Source organism: Eumetopias jubatus, unplaced genomic scaffold, assembly GCF_037043125.1.
Source record: "Eumetopias jubatus isolate StellerSeaLion01/CBP00866 unplaced genomic scaffold, mEumJub1_p1.0 scaffold_10, whole genome shotgun sequence".
Taxonomy (NCBI): Eukaryota; Metazoa; Chordata; class Mammalia; order Carnivora; family Otariidae; genus Eumetopias; species Eumetopias jubatus.
Genome location: NW_028274816.1, coordinates 28,360,255 through 28,380,466, shown reverse-complemented (window position 1 = coordinate 28,380,466; position 20,212 = coordinate 28,360,255). Strand labels below are relative to the sequence as shown.

At 46.5% G+C, this 20,212-nt stretch overlaps 1 protein-coding gene across 1 annotated transcript in view; it reads left to right on the top strand.

Annotated features, from left to right (window-relative positions):
• Positions 1-20,212, top strand: part of CFDP1 (chromatin remodeling protein CFDP1) — a 127,382-nt gene that overhangs the window by 97,049 nt on the left and 10,121 nt on the right. The window contains exon 6 of the mRNA XM_028096809.2: positions 18,896-19,054. Coding sequence (XP_027952610.1) covers positions 18,896-19,054 — 159 coding nt within the window. The remainder of the gene's footprint in view (positions 1-18,895; positions 19,055-20,212) is intronic.

Genomic DNA, 20,212 nt, shown 5'->3' with positions numbered 1-20,212 from the left:
TGTGTTTCACATTTTGTTAAGTTTAATGTATACCTATTCTGTGACACGGTGTTCTACTTCTAGGTGTTCATCCAAAAGAAATTAAAACATGTCATGTCTACAAAACAAAAACCTGTATGAGAATGTTTTATTCATAGTAGCACAAAACTAGAAACAGCCCAGGTGCCTCTTGACAGGAGACTGGCTAGACCAAGTGTGAGCAAACCAAGGAACAGGCCACTGGTACCCACAGCACGGACTGGTACCCACGGTGTAGATGAACCTCAGAAACGTGCTACATGAAAGAGCCAGACGCAAAAGAATAAATAAAGAATAAGTTCAAAACATAATCTATGATGATAGAAGTCAGAATGGGGGTGGGAATTGACGAAGAAGGAACTTCCCGGGATAATAGAAATATTCTGTATTTTGACTAGGGGCGTGAGTTACACAGAGGTATGCATTTACTAAACTGGCAGATAAGATGTACCCTTAATCTGTGCATTTCACTGTATGTCAATTTCAATGCCAAGAAATGGGGCAGGTAGGTGCTGCTGGAAAAGACAGAAGTGACATCCAGTGAGGCCTCTCTTCCTTCCCTGCTGTCAGTGCAGGAATGCTTGAGCACAGGAGGGGGCCGAGGTGAGGGGACTGACTTCATTTGGCCGCCTTTGTGGGGGGCAAGTTTGAGGCACTGTGGAGTTTGATATTTTCTTCTAAGTCTGTGCCCCCCCCCCCCCGCCCCCGTGCCTGATAGCCCACCCAGCAGGTGGAGCAGTGCCTGTCGGCAGAGGAGGCCCGTCCTGAATAGCTGTGGAGTGAGTGTCATTGCCCCTTGAAGTAGCCCTGGTGAATAAGGCCCACTTTGTGTTTTTTTCCAGCTTTCAATAACTGGAATGTGCTTCATTTTGTCATCATAAGGGCTGGCTTGTCTGCCTGAGAAACAGTCTTCAGAATAATAGCAAAATTGTGCTACTTGGACTCAGTGTACTTGGGGATGGACAGTGAAGCTTGACTGTTAATAAACTGAGGGGCATTCTCATCTTATGAGAGCTCTAAACAGTTTTATGCTCCTCAGATTGTATTTTTTTATTTATTTTTTAAAAGATTTTATTTATTTATTTTAGAGAGAGAGAATGAGAGAGAGCACGAGAGGGAAGAGGGTCAGAGGGAGAAGCAGACTCCCTGCTGAGCAGGGAGCCCGATGTGGGACTCGATCCCGGGACTCCAGGATCATGACCTGAGCCGAAGGCAGTCGCTTAACCAACTGAGCCACCCAGGCGCCCTATGCTCCTCAGATTTTAGTTAACAGCATACAGAACCTCCTGAGAAATAAATGTGATTCTGGAAAACCTTTGATATTAAGCACTGGAAGAATGTTTTAGCTTTCATCTCTTTCATCATTTCAGCAGTGTACTCCCTGGGGAACAGATTGTTTCACCAGCTTTTCCAGTGGCTTGATCCTGCCCAGTGGGTTCAGAACCAGATGTAGAAGACAGAAGCACCCTCTTCTGGCCTCACCTTAATCCTCAGTCTAGGGGCAGGCACCTGGATGGCTCAGTCGGTCAAGTGTCCAACTCTTGGTTTCAGTTCAGGTCATGATCTCAGGGTCGGGTGGTTGAGCCCCATATCGGGGCTTAACACTGAAGTACCTGAATTGAGCTGAATTTGACAGTGTTCTCCATATGGGTCGCTTGTTCCTTTAATTCATGTATTTACTAATTCAAAATGTCCTAACACCCTTGCCATATGCTAGTGGCCAGACTGACGCCAGCGATACAAAGAAAAGGACAGCCTCAGTAGGGTTCTGGGGGAGCTACAGCCCCTGAGGACACCTGACACATTTCAGGGATGAAATCCTCTCCCTGCTCCTCCCTCAAACACCCGGTATAACATTTTGCAGTGTTTCTCAGTATTGTCTGAGAATCCCCCGTGGTTAATAAAAATGCAAACTCCAGGGTCTATCTTGCCTCCTGAATCATAAGCTCCTAGACAAGGAGCATACAGCAATTTGAGGGTCATTATTTTAGAAAAAGTTCCTGATGCCTCCCACTGAAGCACGTTACCATTTAAGTAATTATCCAAACATTATAGTTTGAAGAGAAACTGAATGGGCTGTCTAAACATTCAGGTAAGGCTGTGGACTCAATTTGGGTTAGCCAGGCCATGTCACTGAGGAGTCACGAGGCTAGTTTTCAAAAATAATGATGGATATATAGACTGAGGATTTTTTAAAAAAAGACTTTTAGTAATTTGAAAGAGGATGTACAAGCTGGGGGAGGAGCAGGAGGGGGTGGCGCCGGGGTGGCTCAGTGGTTAAGCGACTGCCTTCGGCTCAGGTCACGATCCTGGGGTCCTGGGATGGAGCCCCGCATCGGGCTCCCTGCTCGGCGGGAAGCCTGCTTCTCCCTCTGCCTCTTCCCCTGCTTGTGTTCTGCCTCTCTGTCAAATAAATAAATAAATAATCTTTAAAAAAAAAAAAAAAAGGAGAGGGAAAGGCAGAGAATAGTTTGCAAAAGTCAAATGTGCTGTTCAGTCTCCTGACTCAGTCCTGGGTCCTACTTTCCAGAGGCAACCGCTTTAAACTCCTTTAGCTAGTTCTGGTATGTTTTTGGTTCCTATTTTAAACCAGTGTGTTTAGTGTACCATTATTTCTTGGTTTATCAATTTTAGACATTATTTATTAACTTCCTGCTAACTAGTTTTTAAGAAGCACCTGCTCCTGTTTTGGAAGAAGAGGAATAACCTCTTGTACCACCCCAGCCCTCAACATCCCAAGTCCTCCTCGTGGTCTCCCAGTTTAATGACATTGTCATCACCGTAGTGTTCACTACTGAGCCGGAATGTGGACCAACATTAGATCTCCGTGCGTGTGTGCGTGTGTGTGTGTATACATTTGTTAGTTGCTTGGTTTTCTATGTCCCTATCACAAATTTTTAACAAACTCTTTCGAAGGAGCTGTAAAATCCCTCTCAATACTGTTCTTGACTATGTCAGAAAATCTGTCATTTCCCGTTTCCACGGCGTCCCCCCTCCCCCCGCCCCCTGGTTCCTTATGGACCCTTCCACCTTCCTGCTCAAGTCGGGGCTCTTTGTTTTCTTGACTTTCTGTCCAGCTGTTTTATCCCTCTTTGTGTAGCTGCTCTGTTTCTTGGATCCCTTGTCCTCTTCTTTCTAGGTTTATGCTCCCATTTTGATAGAGCTCATCCTCCAGTAACATCCTGAGGAAATGGTTTATGGGGGATATATTTTTGAGACTGCGTTTCTGAAAAGGAATTTGTTCTAACTTCACATTTTATTACTGGTTTTCCTGGGTATAATGTTGTAGGTGGAAAATTATTTCTCTTTAAAATTGTGAAGACATGGGCGCCTGGGTGGCTCAGATGGTTAGGCGTCTGCCTTCGGCTCGGGTCATGATCCCAGGGTTCTGGGATCGAGTCCTGCATTGGGCTCCCTGCTCCTTGGGAGCCTGCTTCTCCCTCTGCTTCTCTCTCTCTCTCCCTCTGTCTCTCATGAATAAATAAATAAAATCTTTAAAAAAATAAAAATAAAATAAAATTGTGAAGACATTGCTCCACCAGGCCTTCTAGAAGTCTGAAGCTATTTAGACTTCTTGAATATTTGTATATGACCTCATCCCCCCCACCCCACCCCCCGTCCCTTTGGAAGTTTTTAGAATCTTCTTTTTATCCCTGGGATTCTATCCAAGTACGAAGACCCCCAGCAGTGAGAAGAACCAATTCCTTTTTGCATCTTTTTCTAGCTTCTTGTCACCATCTTATCTCTTCCATTGTGTATACCAGCTCAGATTCCCACTGAGCGAGAGAGAAAGTTAGTATCTGTGTAATTCTCTTACTTTGACGTGGTGTGACAGCTGGAGGGAGTTTGCTCCCTGTAGCAACTCTGTACACCTGGATAATTCTTTCTGGCAGATTCTGACAAGAAGTTGTTCAGTTGGCTGAGTATTGAGTTAGCTAATTGCTCCAATTACATCTATTCAGTGTGGGTTTTAGCTTCAAAGCTGAACTCAGGCATTGCTTCGGGCTCGTAACCTAGTGCTATAAATGACTTCAAAACTCGTCCCCCAAAACCAAACAAACAAAAGCAGCCCTGTATAAGGTAGCCAGTGGCAAGGGAAAAAATTCATTTGCCACACACAGCAAATGAAGTCTCCTGACTGGATTGTTCCAGAACTGCATTTTCACATAGAATAAATTCAAATACCACTTTTGTTGTTGTTTTGTTTTCTTTGCAAATTCTGTTATCACAGAGATCAAAAAAAAAGAGGGGGCAAAAGATTTGTTCAGCGTTCCCCTTAATTCTGCTCCTTATTTGCGTTTCAATTAAGGTAAATTAGGGGTGCCCGAGTGGCTCAGTTAAGCGTCTGCCCTGGGCTCAGGTCATGATCTCGGATCGAGCCCCAAGTCAGGCTCTCTGCTCAGCGGGGAGCCTGCCTCTCTCTCTCTGCCCCTCCCCCTGCTCAATCTCTCTGTCTCTCTTTTTCTCTCTCTCTCAAATAATTTAATAAAATCTTTTAAAAAAAATGAAGCATCTTAGCCCCGGGCAGCCCAGATTGCAGTTTATGACAAGATCATTGAACATTCTGCAGGCTCTCGGGGTGGTGCCAAGACCAGCCTAGGACAAATTCCAGGCTACTGACAGCCATTCAGGGGGGTCTGCCATCTGTTGCAGTAAACAAATGCTATTCCTGTGCCTGCGCTGAAGTACTTACTTCCATAGAAACCCTAGCCAAGGGCAGGCAGCAGCTATGAGATTAGCCAGCACAGAGAATTGGTACTTTAGTAGGTATCATTATTGGAATCTATTTATAATGTGTGAGGTTGATATGTTTTCTCACTATTCATACATTCTTTTAACAAATATTTATTGGGTGCCTACCATGTGCTTGGCACTGTGCCAGGTTCTCGGGTTATATCTGTGAACAGAACAGACATTGGTTCCAGCTTTGTGGAGTCTCCTCTCCAATCCAGCATGGAGCTAGACAGTACACATGACAAACTACATGGTGTGTCAGAAAATGCTAAGTGTCAGGGAGGGAAGGAAAATAGGAGGGTAGGGGATCCAGGAGTATGGGGTGAGGGTGAAGAGTTGACTGGGACAGTCAGGGGTGAGCCTCACTAGGAAGTTGAGCCTTGAACCGAGACTTGACAGCAGTGAGCAAGTGAACCAAGACAGGGTCTGGGAAGAGGGTATTGAGGGCAGACGGAGAGTCTTGCAGGCCCCACAGAGTGGGCGCATACCTGAGGCGGGATGATGTGGGTAGTCTCAGGAGAGGAGGTCTGACAGGTAAGCACGGCCTGGTGTCGTCACCTTCCGGTAAGATGTGGCAAGCTGCTGCAGCGAGATCCACTGTGCGTGTGGGTATAGAAGGCTAGAGTTTGGGACAGAGGGCTGGGGCAAGGATAAGAGAGACACCGTGGGTAGAGGCCTAGAACTGGTATGTAAGCCTTGGGCCTGGAGGAGATCACTCAGGAAGCGAGTGTAGATGGAGAAGAGCTGTCCAGGGATCAGTGCCGGAGAACTCCCAGATGCCTTCAAAGAAGCTAATGTTAACAATCAGGTCCAAACTGGGGCTGTTCTACAGGCTGGGGGACTGTTCTAGATTAAGATCAGCTTTTCTTGGTTTGAAGTTTTTCAGACTGAAAAGTTTGGGGGTGGGGGAAGAAGTCAAAATTTAAAATCTACTTTGCTGCCACAGATGAATTAGCCTCAGAAAAAGACAGAACAAGCGAGTCCTCAAGTACCAGATCCACTAATTTTTCTCTAGCGGCTGCAAGATTTTAATCTCTGCATTCTAGAGCATCTTTTCAAGGACTTATGAGAATAAGAGTGGGGACGGCAGGAAATCCTGATTATCTGCTCTGTGCCAGGCGTTGTGCTGAGTGCTTTCACGTACACTGTGGGCGTTATTAATCTCCTTCTGGACGTCTCTGTCCCAGCTTGTCCTCCTGGCAAATTCCTTCTCGTCCTTCAGACTTCAGACACCCCCACACCCCTCTGCAGCCTTCATGCTCCTAGTGCACTGAGCAGCAGTTTTCTTCTAATGTAATTACTTGTTTGCATATCTGTCTTGCATGAATGAATCAAATGAGCGTCAAGAAACCTGTGTCCCTAGCTGCAGTGACCAGCAGAGTCTGGCACAGTGGAGGCGCTCCGTAAATAAGGGCTGACTTGATGAATATCTCATTTAATCGTCGTCCTTCAAGGCAGTTACCATTATCCTCATTTTACTAATTGGTTAGTTGCGGCTCAGAGAAATTAACTCGCCTGGGATTTAAAAACAACAAAAATTAAGTGGTAAGGGCAGGTTTCTGCACCGAGTGCTGAGCCACTGTGCCCCACCGTTTTAGAAACACAGATCCAAACGAGCACTGGTGATGTCCAAGCAGTACTCAGATAGTCCAGTGTTCTTGTCTCAAGTCTAGATTTCTGATTTTCCTGCCCCTCACAAAATTTCTATGTGACCATCAGCATAGGGGACAGATTGGGAGTTCCAGTGCATTTCCTAGAGGAAGATGTAATAGTTAAGAACTGAGAGACATGTTGCTTCTGAATGCTTTAAGATAGTCTTAAACCTAGGATTAAAAGTATTAGTTGAGGGGCACCAGTTGGTTGAGCGTCCGATCCTTGGTTTTGGCTCAGATTGTGATCTCAGGGTCGAGAGATCGAGCCCTACGTCAGGCTCTGCACTCAGCTCAGAGTCTGCTTGAGATTCTCTTTCTTCCTCTCCCTCTGCCCGTCCCCCCTCAAATAAATAAATAAATCTTTTTAAAAAAAAGTATTAGTTGAAAGAATAGGCAAATCGATAGAGTAGATTCGTGGTTGCCTAAGGCTGGGGACATTGGGATGACTGCTGATGGCTGTAAGGGTTTTTTTAAGGGCATGACAGAATGTTCTAAAATTAGGTTGTGGTAATGGCTACACCACTGAATATACTAAGCACCACTGACTTGCATACTTTAAATGGGTGAATTCTTTAGTATGTGAATTATATCTCAGTCGGGTGATTTTAAAAAGTATTAGCTGAGAATAAGAAGTGATTGGCCATCAGATTTTCCAGCACTCTTTCAAAATCCGAGTAAATTTAGTAGCTTCTATTATTTGAGTTATTGTCTCCATTATCTTCACTCTTAGAGGAAACCTCTTCCCCAGTACAGCTGCATAGTTTTGGGGTTCTGTTATGTTGTGCTTGCTTGGTTTTGTTTGAGCTGCAGGAGTCAGGTGAGAGTGTCAGTGTTTCCTAGCTCCAAGCCTCCTTCCTTCAGCTGGGCAGTGAGAATGCTGAATGCGCGCACGCCTTCTGCTGAATGACCAGCTGAGCCTTACAGGGACAGGAAAGGCATCATGAAGCCACTGTCTGTCCCCATTCCCCCAACGCCTGTCCCAGGAGTGGGGCACAGACTCACAGGCTCCTCTGCTGGCTTGGGGTCAAGGGGCTACGGGTCAGAGCTGCAGTCTTGTTTTATTTAATTCCCTCTAACCATCTCTTCATGGCAGGGTTGGCCAGCCCTGTTTCAGCAGACCCTCATCTCTCAGCCAGCAATTGCTAAAGCACCTTTTTCAAACCTTTTGGCCATGACCCATGGTGGATCGTGGTCGTAAAGGCACATGCTGTGAGGGAACCCCAGAACACGAAAAAACGGAATTTGTTCAGGGTTCGTGTATCACTCATGAATGAGTAGGGTTGGGTGATAGGAACCTTGTAGAACAAGCCTCATTTCTGAATGAAAAAGCTGCTCTAGCAACCCTTGGCTGGCAGATAAAGGAAAGAGATTCAACTTACGCTTTCTCTTGCCTGAGATGGAGGGTAGGAATTCTTTTTGGTGGTTAGTGATGCAATGGGTAAAAATCTTCCATTTATTAAAGAGAAACTATGTTGTGGTTGTACAGATTGCCCAGCTGTGGTTAGCGTCTATGAAAACCATTTCCTGCGTGCAGTAAAAAGAAAGTTTTCTGCTTTCTCTACCAAACTCCGTGGGAACGGGCATTTCTCTTTGTTGAAATCCACTGCTCTGCCTTAGCAAAGTGACCTCATGGGCTCAGGCTGAAACAGCCCCCTACTTTTGATCGCCCCGTGCAGGTAATTGCTTCCCAAAGGCTCCTAAATGCTGGATTGGGAGGGTGCCGTGACAGGGAAGCCGCTGATGCTGATGCTGGTGTGCCCCAGCTTTTTGAGGACAGGTGGGAGCAGCCCCGGGGAGGTAGGGAGGTTGGAGTCTAAGCCTCTTTGAGTTGCCCGTTGAGGTTAGCAGGATTACAGCTTCTAGGAGGCTCCAGAAGATACCCTAGCTACAGAGTGAGCGAGCAATGATGCAGACACCATTGTGAGAGAGATTGGGAATCAGGGCCCCAAGCAGGAGTGCCAGGTGCTGAGAAATGACCTTTTTTTACCACTTCAGCCTCATTGAGTGCAAGGACCATAAAGCACACTCCCAGACAGAACTTTGAGGTGTCAGGAATCCCAGCCGTGTCCAACTTCCATACCCTCTCATTTGGAATATAGCATGCTTCTTAGGAGGAGTGAGAAGTTTGGAATGGAGGAGGAGTCATTTTGCAAGATGTATGGTAGCCAATGCAGATGAGTTTCATTTAAAGCCGTGTGGTTCGTGTGCCTAGCCATGTCTAGAAAGGAGCAAAGGTGTGACTCATGTTCCATGAAGTCTCCATGATGTAAAACGAAAGGAATATTTCTGGTCTGACTGACGACACCCCCACATCCTGAAACTTTAACCCGATCTCAGCCTGGGAGGTGCCCAGGAATATAACATTTATTTTATGTTGACAATCCTGACATTTGCTTGAGCAGATAGAGACCTGCCTGGGAGAAAGAGAAAGCTGAAAGTCACAGAAAAAGCAGAATGCTGCAGTTTGAGAAAGCATGCCAAGTCCCTAATCAGCAATTAGCCAAACAAGCCATAATTGAGGCACATTTATCTTCTGTGCCCTGTGCTTTGCTTCTCACAGCGGCTGGTTTGAGAGATGTCCTGTTTGCTCAGCTATGTTTCCTGGTGGGAGTGATCCACGTGAGTGTGGCTCCTGCCCTCAGACCAGGCAGGTGGTCCGCAGACCCACACTGGCTTAGCACTGTCCCAGGAGAAAGCCAACAAGGCTCTCCTTTAGAGAGGGCACCGACTATTAGCAGCCGGGTCCTGATTCTGCCTCTTCTCTTCTTTGCTTCTGTGGCTGCTATTGGTTGGGAGCCCCTATGGAACCAGTATCTGGAAAACAAGCTGTGCCCTCCTCAGTTGAGCTCCCAGGCTCAACTGCATAAAGAAAAATGCCATTATGGGCTCCATTAGAAGCTGTATTTAATAATTCCTTTAAAATTCTGCCTCAGAACTGTAAATGGTCTATTTGTGTTGGTCAATAAATTATTCTTCCCAGCTGTGCCCGATCCTACAAATTAAAGCAACAGCAGTTTGCACCTCAGGGGAACGCACCCCCCTCCCCAGCACAGTCCCCATTCCCAATAAACTAAAGGTTCCCACTTTGGAGAGCCAGGCCTTCTTCACTCCCCAGCTGCTATAAAATGATGGAGGCCCTTCCCCGCTCTGCCGTGATCCCCACCATGGGAATAGTGTAAGGAAGGAAATGGCTGGGGCAGAGGCAGGAAGGGATGTGGCATTATCTCTTTCACAGGGAGTGAGATGAAACCACAGGGGAGTGGAACAAAAGAGAAGGGAAATTCAGGAGTATCATTTCCTAGAGGTCTCATGAGCCGGCCAAAAGGGTTTTTTTTTTGCCACCGACTTCTGTCACTTAACCCTTAGCCATAGCAGGCCCCCAGGCCCTTGAGGAGAGTATCTGGGATCTGAGTGAATGCTTCCATGTTGGCCAGAGACCGCTGGACTCACCATTGGCCTGTCCAATCTAGGACTCCGCTGACAATCCTATAACCCTTGGCCTTTTCTCTAGCTACTGCTCTTTCACTTTTTAGAGACTTTCTTATAGCCAGAGCTTTATGATCCCTTTGAGATTTCCTAAATATTTGTCCTTCAGATAGGATCCTTCACTTTTTCCACCTCAGTCTGTCCTGAGACATTGCCAGGGCATCTATAGAGTGAGATACCAGAAATAAGTAGCAGTCAGAACTTCCTGAATGTCCCGGGAGTATTAGCCTACGTATTACACATTAATTACAAATTCATTACAGAGAGGAGAGTATACCTTTACAAGTAAGAGCTCTGACAGCACCGCCCCCAGCAGACCACACCGAGCATCATGCCCCAGGCGGGCCCGGCCCTCCGCCCATCGCTGTGTGGTGGTGCAGTAAGCAGTACCCAGCCTCACCTACCTGCCTACTTGGCACAAGAAACAGACAAATCTTAAACGAGCAATATTCCATTAAGACCACCAGCCTGGACTCCAAAAACTGGCAATGTCATCAAAGACCAAAAATCAAACAAACAAAAGAATAGGCAGGAGACTGTGCTAGATTAAAAAGTAAGGGGGGGGGGGTTGGCGCCTGGGTGGCTCAGTCATTAAGCGTCTGCCTTCGGCTCAGGTCATGATCCCAGAGTCCTGGGATCGAGCCCCGCATCGGGCTCCCTGCTCTGCAGGAAGTCTGCTTCTCCCTCTCCCACTCCCCCTGCTTGTGTTCCCTCTTTTGCTGTGTCTCTCTCTGTTAAATAAATAAATAAAATCTTTAATAAATAAAAAATAAAAAGTAAAGGAGGCTAAGGAAATGTCAGATGTAGTGCCTGGAAGGAGGGCATGGGACAATGGTCAAGGCCATCTGGAGAGGCATTGAGGGGAATGTGAACAGGGACTTTAGACGACACCATTGTAACAATGTTACAGTTCTTGGGTGCAGTGTGAGGTGTTGTGTTGATGTAGGAGAATGCCCTTAGGCATCACGTACCCAAGTACTTAGAGGTGAAGTGGCATGATGTCTGCAACTTACTTCAAAGTGGTTTCACACCTCCAAAAAAGAACATTTAAATAGAGAGAGGAGGGGGGAGGGAGCGCAAATGTGGCAAAATGTTAATAATGAGCAAATCTAAGCAAAGGGCATTCAGATAATAGTTGTTTCTGCTTTCAAGTTTTCTGTCAGCGTGACATTTTTCAAACTAGAAAGTTGGAAATTTCTGCCAGACCACACCAGAGTTCTTGTGCTGAGTTCTGCCATAGCCCACCCCTCAGAAGCCAGAATGGAATGAATGCTCAAGTTCAAGCTCACACTTGCCCAGCTGGTAGTACAAGGCCTTGTGCGTTTCCCTGAAGGTTTCTCTCTGCATTACACGTGTGAACCAAGCACTGCAGGTGCCTGCAGGCACCAAGGAAGGGCGGGGGGAGGGACCCATTCCTCCCAAACACTTGTCTAACTTTGACCTTCTTTGAAAGGACTGCACTAGGCAATTAATAAAAACAAGCAACAATAAAAAAAACAAACAGTGGCCCTTTGTGGCAAGACTCCCCAGCCCACTGAACTGGCTGGTTTCAGCAGCACAATAGACCAGTAGAGGGACTATTTGTCACAGAGAAAAGGGACATTAACTTTCCCTTGGAGTGTGATGCTAATAAACACTGTCTAGCAGATCCCAGGAAAAAAGCTTGCCCCAGAATAAAACGTCCTTTTCATTGTCACTGCAGAGCTCTTAATCCCAGTTACTTGTCTCAAGATGAATGGCCTTGATTACAATAGAGACCAGGAGACGGTGCGGGTAGAGGAGAGCAGTTCATGGCTTACTGTGAATGGATGGTGCGTCCTCTCCCGGAAGAGCTGTCCATTTCCGTAGAACCAAGTGAGCTAGAGTGATTGGGCTTCCAGCATCAGCTGAGAGGCCAGAGCAGGGCACAAGCCACCTCTGTGCTTCACAGACAAGAGCTTGAAAGGGCTTTCTGTAATACATTGTTTCAGAAGAGATGAAAATCCAAGACTGTGCCACCAGAATAATCAGGTTTGTTTCAGAGACATGTTTTAAAGATGTAGTGCTGCTGAAATCAAATCAGACAGACTTGGGGCATCTGGGTGGCTCAGTCGGTTAAGCATCCGACTCTTGATTTCGGCCCAGGTCATGATCTCACGGTCGTGGGATCGAGTCCCGTGTCGGGATCCACGCTGGGCGTGGAGCCCCCTTAAGATTCTCTCTCTCCCAGACGAACCATGAGTGACTGTGGACTCTGAAAAACAAACTGAGGGTTCTAGCGGGGAGGGGGGTGGGGGGATGGGTTAGCCTGGTGGTGGGTATTAAAGAGGGCACATTCTGCATGGAGCATTGGGTGTTACATGCAAACAATGAATCATGGAACACTACATCAAAAACTAATGTAATGTATGGTGATTAACATAATTAAAAAAATTCTCTCTCTCCCTCTCTCTCTGCCCCTTCCCTTACTCACTAAATAAATAAATAAATAAAATCTTAAAAAAAAAAAAAATACCAGACAGACCTAAGTGTACTTCATTCTTGGACTGGTGGAAGAGCAACAGAATTGAGTGGCAGATCTCTCTTGCTATTTGTATAAACACTGAAGCTGCTACCATTTGCTGGCCTTTATGTCACCTTTTGCTGAGAGATGCCACTTGGGGGGGGGCTGGCACTTTATCAATGTTAATAATAGATTCAAGAGTACTGACAATTTTTCAGCCACAAAATACTTAAGATCATTGAAACTTCTTGTCTGACTTCTGATGTTCTATTTTCCTGAGCCCAGTGTCCCATAGAATACTGCCAGCACAATGTTGGGAAGTAAACGCGATTTAAACTCTCCCTGCTGGCTTCCAAGCCATTTCCCTGAGTGGTCTGGTCTTGGGCTTTGGGGAGACTGCTTAGAGATTTGTACAGGTAAGGGGTGAAACTGGTCCAGGGATTAGGGCTTTACTTTTCATTCTTACAGATTTCAGCTAAATCCAAAGAAGGTCTGAAAGAGAACAGTGGTTCCAAGCAGACAACTCTCACTGAAGAATTATCAACGTAAAATATCTTTCCATTTCTCAGGGAGTACCATGCCAATTCCAGACCCTTGTATGGCTCTGGAAAGTAGTCCATGTGTGAGCTACAAAAAAAATCCACTCCTGCCTTGTAAACAGATGACAAATACTAAGGAAACTGCATATCTGTGCCAAAGAATCTTTGTTCCAAATAATTTGCATTTTAGTGGTTATGCAAGTTACGAGACAGAAGGCCTAGTGGAGCCGGGCTCTGTGTGTTCAAGTTCTAAGTAAAGGTCAGTAGTGCTTCCTTGTACATGTGTTGACTCTATCCTTGCTGGTCTACTTTTGCAGCTACCTTTTCTGGCCTGTCGGTTCAAGTGCAGTGTTGCCTCTTTCTGTTATGAGAAAAAAATCATTTGGATAAGCCCATTGTCAAATCATGGCGATTTAGTTCTTTAAACATGTAGCATAGCGAGGCTTTGTACCACACTGTGAGGCAAGAATGAGTAAGCCATGGGCTCTGTGTACAGGGAGCAGGACAACAGGGAAAGTAAGAATGCCCCCCTCCCAAATTAGCAATGATAGAAGTTGAAGTACGGAAGCGATCCCCAACTCCAGTGGAAAAGACAGACTGGAGGTCAAAAGCACTGAGTACTAGTCCCACGTCTCCTCTTGGAAACTTGGGCAGGTTTCTTAACCTTCTTGGATCTTAGTTAACTCAGCTGTAAAATAAGGAGGTTGAATTAAACAGCCTCTCAGATGGTTCCTCTTTTGTGGCCTCACAGTCTACAGTTACAGTTTGCATGTATGAGGATCTCCTCTTTTACATTGTCTCCTTGAAGCCAGAGATTATACATTATGTATGTGTGTGTCCCCAGTTCCAAGCACAGTGTCTGGGATACAGTAATTTCTCAGTAATCTGTTGGAGGAATACGATGAATGACTGACTCTAAATTCACTCCGAAACCTAAAATTCTATTCTGTGGGCCGGCTGGGTGCCTGAGGCCAATTTTTAAAAGATCGCGGGGAAAGATGTGCCCACATTTCCTTCACAGCCAATTGTGGCGTCCTGTCCTCCTCTCTATTTCCACTTAAGTTCTTTTCCCGGCTCCTTTCCAGCACCTCTTGTAAATAAACAGCAGGCTCCAGAGTGTCTTGATGGTGGCTACAAAACAAATTGGTTGGGTAGATCTGAGTCCGTGCTTACGGGGCTGGAACAAAGAAAACAACTTATTATAATACCTTTCTGACAGACTCTACAGGATAGAGTTTATCATTTATTTAGCTGCAGTGAATTTTGTTAAACTTATATTTCTGGTGCTAAAGAGAGGCAGAAGAAGTTTTAGCAAATTATCGTAAACTTTGAATTCAGAAAGGAAAAAGATGACTTTCATTTTGCCTTTTTGTCCCCTTTACTTTTTCTGAGTTTCTGAATCTTTGCGTGTGAGGTCTTCATTGGTGTCTAGTGTCAGCACAGGACATTGGGCTGCGTGCCGTGGAAAGGAAATTGAAGGTAATTGCTTATTGAGGGATGACTAGACAGAATGTGTAAGAAAGAAAGGCTTGGGGCACCTGAATGGCTTAGTCAGTGAGCATCTGCCTTCGGCTCAGGTCATGATCTCGAGGATCCCTAGGATCGAGCCCCGCATCGGGCTTCCTGCTCAGCAGGAAGTCTGCTTCGCCCTCTGTCCTTCCCCCTGCTTGTTCTCTCTCTCTCTCAAATAAATAAAATCTTAAAAAAAAAAGAAAGGCTTGGTAGGAGCCTACTGCCCTCAGCCATGCTGTCTTATGGCCTAAAAACCTGCTGCTTAGAGCAGAGGCGAGCAGAGCCCATGCCACTTGGACAGGCTTAGTCTTTACATCGAACTTACAGTAGTTAAGTCAGTCGAGGACTGCAACATTCAGGAAGAGGTGGTTGAAATGCCATTGTTATATTGGAAACCTGTAGGCAACAACGTGCTGGACATGTCTGAGTATAACGTTGTGGGTGTAACTGCCAATGGGCAAGTGAATGGTGCATTTCTTTGGACTTTGCCTTGCAACAGGTGGATGAAGAGTCTCCTGAATGAAATACTGTGGTCTTCTGTGACACAGCTCACCACACTTTAGACCCAAGGCCAGAAAATCCGTGGCTAGGGGGACGGGGTGGTCTGTCAAAGCCAACTCTCTGGTAGTACCTTGCCCTTATGGCTTAGGATCCAGAAGATAGAGAAATCTATGGTTATGTTGATGTGGTACCTGAAAGTGCACCAGTTCCTGCTGAGAGCAGGGCGTTCTCCACGGGAATTCTGACCTCCCCCTTTTCACAGCTGCCGAAGGCCTGTGGGAGGCCGGTGCTGATGGACTCCGTCCTTGCTGGCCGCTCTCGGCACCGCGGCGGCGCTCTCGGAAGTACTCTGTCCCAGCAAAGGGCCAGCTACCCTTGCCCAGAAGCCGAGGCTTTCCTGCCTGCCTGATTGATGAACCTTCGCGGCAGAGACAGGGCCAAGGTCACGGTAAATGTGCTCTGCAGAAAGCTGTGGTGGCTTGATGCCAGGCTTGTGCCATGGAAGCCCCGTGTGTAGGGGGTGGTGAGTGTGAGCTCTCGAAAGCCCTCAGGGACCCCACCTGCCAGGTTCCAGGAAGAAAGGGCTCTCCGTCATGATGAGCCTCTGCGTGTTTTGGCTGCTGCTGTAAATGTGTCATTCACTTTGATTTAGCCTCAAATACAAGACAGGTAATTTTGCTTTTGAGACTGTCAGGTTGTGAAATCACAAACCATGTTCATGATCCAATGAAGGCAGACCTGGAAGCTTTTCCTTAAAGCATCTGAGCACTGGTGACAACTTGCTGCTCATTAGCGTGGACAAGGCGAAGGGCAATTATGGCTTTTTACCGTTCTGGAACTCTCTTCACTGCTCTGCAGCAAAAGATCATTTTCTTAGGCTTCTCAAAGTGATTTGTCAAAAAGATGGTATAATTTGGGAATACCGTCAGACCTAGAGGCTGAGAGTGAGAGATGGTGTATAGAGCGTAGGGGGCTGCCCAGGTAAAAGCAGAAATTCAATAAAGAGCTGATTGGTGAATGAATGCAAATGGAAATTACACCCCTTAGGATCCCCCAATTTAAAAGTGTTCTGAACACCCTTCATTTAAACTGCAGAGATCTGATTCTCTCCCTCTCCTTGTTTCTGTGATCCAGGTGACCTTTATTGAGTTCCTACTGTTTGTAGAACTCAGTCCATGTGATGTAGAGAGATTTGGGGACCCAGAGCTTAAGTACCCTCAGAGAGATAGAGCACACACAGGAAAATAGTGTTGCTCCTAAGCATCTTTGTTAGATTCCCTTCAAAGCAGAACCTTGGATAAGTCTGTTAGCGTAGGTCAGTCATTGGGAAACCGTCCTCGGGAAGTAGGAGTGAGGAGGTAGAGGGAATGAGATGGGGAAGGAGGGAAAGGCAGTATAAGAGTGTGTTTCCAGGCCTGCAAGGGCTCCTTGCCACCAGAACTTCTGAGAAGCATTCAGAGGACCTCCTAGAATTGCCTGTGTGAGGACAGGAGGCTGGGCCATGTGGCCACAGCCCCTGTCCTCCATGAGGGTGGCCCCAATGGCATGAACTCCCATCATACGGCCAGGCAGTGCTTCTGACACATAAGCAGGGTCAGAGGAGCCCCTGCAGGCAGCAGAGGAAAGCCTCGAGGTGTGTGCTTTTGGTGGATGTTGTCGTCACTGACTCTGAGCTTGCTGAGACCTGACCAGTATGGTGGCAGCTGGAATCAAGAGTCCTCGAGCGTCTGCTATGGGAAGGATCGGTGCCGTAATGGGAGAAGGACTGGGCGCGCTAGAAACACCACCAGGAGGCATCTCATCCAGAGATTGGGGCAGGGTCTCGAAGCTGAGACAAGACCAGATGAATGGGAGATGAACTGTAGGTTCAGGACCGTATGGTTGGAGCTTAGATGGCAAGGGTAGATGTGGTGAGGGGAGAGCAGGAAGACCTTTCAGGGTAAGGAGCGTGTCTTCCTGTAAGAGCAATAAGGGGTCGGGGAAGAGACATTGAAGTAGAAAGACATGATAAGCTTTCTGTTCTAGAAAACTCACCCTGATGACAGTGTATTGAATAGATGCCAAGGTGGAGCAGGTGAGAGTGGGACAGAACAGAAGTCAGGGGGCCGGTGAAGAGACCGCAGTTCCCCAGGTTGGAGGATATGATGGTGAGAACTGGGGACACATGCTAAGTCTCTGTATCCTCACTCATGCTCTGCTCCTGGTAAATACAGCCTGAACGTGTGTGTGCACGCATGTGTGCGTGTGTGCATGTTTTGATGAGAGATTGTTGTAGGAAGTGAGTTATCTAGAAAAGAATTTTTAGAAGATGGGAATTGAAAGCTCAAAGCTGTGTGGAAAATTCTTAAGCAAACTGGAAGGTAAATAGCTGTGAGAAAATATCTCAAGTAAGTTCTCAGCTTAGTCGTGAGACAGCACAGGGCACCACACTGGGAGTCAGAAAGACCTTGCTTTGGCCTGGTTCTGCGTTTTCTATTGGCTTGACCTTTGTTGTGTCATTTAACCTCTCTGAACTCTGTTTATTTGTCCAACTCAAAATGAGGATGATGATGCCTGCCCAGCCTATTCTGAGTCAATGTTAAACTAACAGCATGTGGTGGGAAATGACCGCAACAGTGAAGCTAACATCCTCCCGACCAACATGAATAGACAAGGGTGTGGAGGGTCATGGTTCAACCTGAAAGTCTTGTGTTCAGTTTGGACACCGGCCTGTCTGGTCATTCTGGGGCAGGAATGGGGCATCCTTCACTGGCCCTGTGCTGCAGGGAGCTGGGTTTCAGAAGGGTTAGTGTGACACTAGATCCTCTTGAAGGCTCTTCCCCCTATTCGGAGACTCGGTGGTCCTCCTTCACAGGCCATTGTGAGAGGAAGATGAGAAAATAGTGAATAAAGCACCTGGAGAATGAGCATTGTAGGCAAGTGAAAGGTATTACTGTTGATGTTATCAGGAGGCCTTGTGATTTTAGCTCACAGAAATTGTACACGTTTGACTCTCTTACATTTCCCAGGAAGACAGGAAGTAACTTCCAGTTTCCTGCGTGGTGGTATACGACGTATTTTAGTTTCATAAAGAGACCAAGGGCCATGTCCCTTCCATAGTTCTTTCCCCTAATACCACCTTCTTACTAACTAGCTGCATTCTGTTTTCCTTATTTTTTGTCCTGCGTTTAACAATGACTGGAAACATGTGACCTGCTAAGACTTGACCTTGGGCATGTGGGGTTTCTCCCATAGTCCACAGTCGTGTCACCAGCAAGGAGAACACAGGCTGTATATTCCCTCCTTTCAGGGTGAGGAATGTTCTCCACCTCCTAGGAAAATCCAGGGTTCTGACTCACAGGAGTCGAAAAGGAAACTGATCTTAAGAGTCCTTTTAAGATAACTGTGACTTCTTGTTCATCAGTGTTGGGATCTGTTTCTCTTTCTCTTACAAGCATTCCCTGGGGTTTGAGGGCACAAATGATGACTGACTCAGCGTGGCTGACATTTATTACACCTTTACTCTGTGCCAGGTGCTATCATAAAGCACTTGACATAGAAGATACACTGGAGCCCTCTTGAGTCCCTATTCACTTGGTAGATGATAGCCAGGGCAGATGTGGTTAAGTAGCCTAAAGTCACACAGTTAGAGCTGGAATATGAACGTAGGCATGTGATTCCAAAGCCGTGTCTGAATCATGCTGTGCTTCTCCCTGCCTGCAAGCAGAGACCTGTCCTGCAGAGCATACGGAGGGCTTTAGGATTTCCTTTTCCTAGGTCCTTAGAGCAGTCAGAGACGTTAGGCAGGAAAAGTGCATTCGAATTCTGGTCTACCTAGTGTTCTCCACAGCAGACAGGAGGAACCCTAAATACAAAAATGGTTTCCATTAAGATAAATAGCCCTAATCTAGGGAGCCCCGTGCCAGTCAGAAAAAAAATATCAATCAAGAGTTTTTACATGCTACATGTTTCATTTTTTTCACTTTCTCTAGGTTAAAAAGATCAAGTGGCATGAGCAGCCTTTTGGGGAAAATTGGAGCCAAGAAGCAGAAGATGAGCACCCTAGAGAAGTCCAAATTGGACTGGGAGAGCTTCAAGGAGGAAGAGGGCATTGGTGAAGAACTAGCCATCCATAATCGAGGGAAGGAGGGGTAAGAACTAGTAGATTCTGTTCCTCTGAAAATTCTAAAAAATCTGAAAAAGTTTATTGTAGACAGGCCACCCAGTTTAAATAAGCAGGCACTTCTCCTGGTGAAGCAAATTTTGTCTGTTTGTCGGTGAAGCTCTGTTCTAATGTGGAACCGGTCCTCTGGGTGAGAAGAACACTGGGGGTGGTGGGGGTGGGCAGGGCGGGGCCAGTCATGTCTGCCAAGCCGAGCTCGCCGAATGACAACGGACATCTCCCGGGAACTTTTAAGTCACCTCGTTTCGTCACGTGGTCAGATCTGGCTCGCTGTATCCGCCTTGTCCTGATCGGAATTATTTGGTCTTCTGAGAAGCCAGACCAGCGCAGTGCTTCCAGAGCAGAGCCAACAGAGTGCCTAGATGTTGTCGTCTTACTGTGGATTGTTTTTGTCCATGTCATTGTGGCCCGGGCTGGGGCTTCCACCTACATGACATGCTGGCCCTCACACGGCACCCTGGCTATCACTTGCACCCCTCCTCTTCACTTTGGAGTAGGAAGAGGATGTCCATAGGCTCTGTAGTCAAGAATATCAAGAAAGGCAGTGTTTGGTGAGTACTTAGGAACCTCAGAAGGAGCTAAGAAGCTAACAGGGTCCATGGCTCAAGGTCATCACTCCCCCCGCCCCTAACGGTGAAAAGAAGTGCCGTGTGGCTGTCAGACAGTCTGGGTCCTCCCCGCCCTGCCCTTCACCAGGAAGGGCTCTCCCTGCAACACACACAGCATTTCTGAAACTCAGCTCCTTTGCCTGTGAATTGGGGTTAATGATACCACGCTGGGGGTAAGTGTGAGGATCTCATGAGATAATGCGTGTAACACATGTATGACGCATACACATAATGCACACGAAGTACATAAAGTGCTTTGCAGAGCACCTGTCACATAGAAGTGTGCATTAAGTGGTAGTCATTCAGCTTCTAAGCTAAGTTATAATACAGACAGGTGAGGGGGTGATTTTCTGGGTCACATTTCTAAATTGGGCTTCAAGATTATTTGAATTAACCTAGAAGCTGATCAGTATGTTTAAAAAATTTTTTGTTAAATGACTTTATGAGCTTGGTTAGCCATCAGACTTCTGAATCAGTCTTCCGTCAAAGATGGAATGCTGCAGCACCAAGGTGGGAGT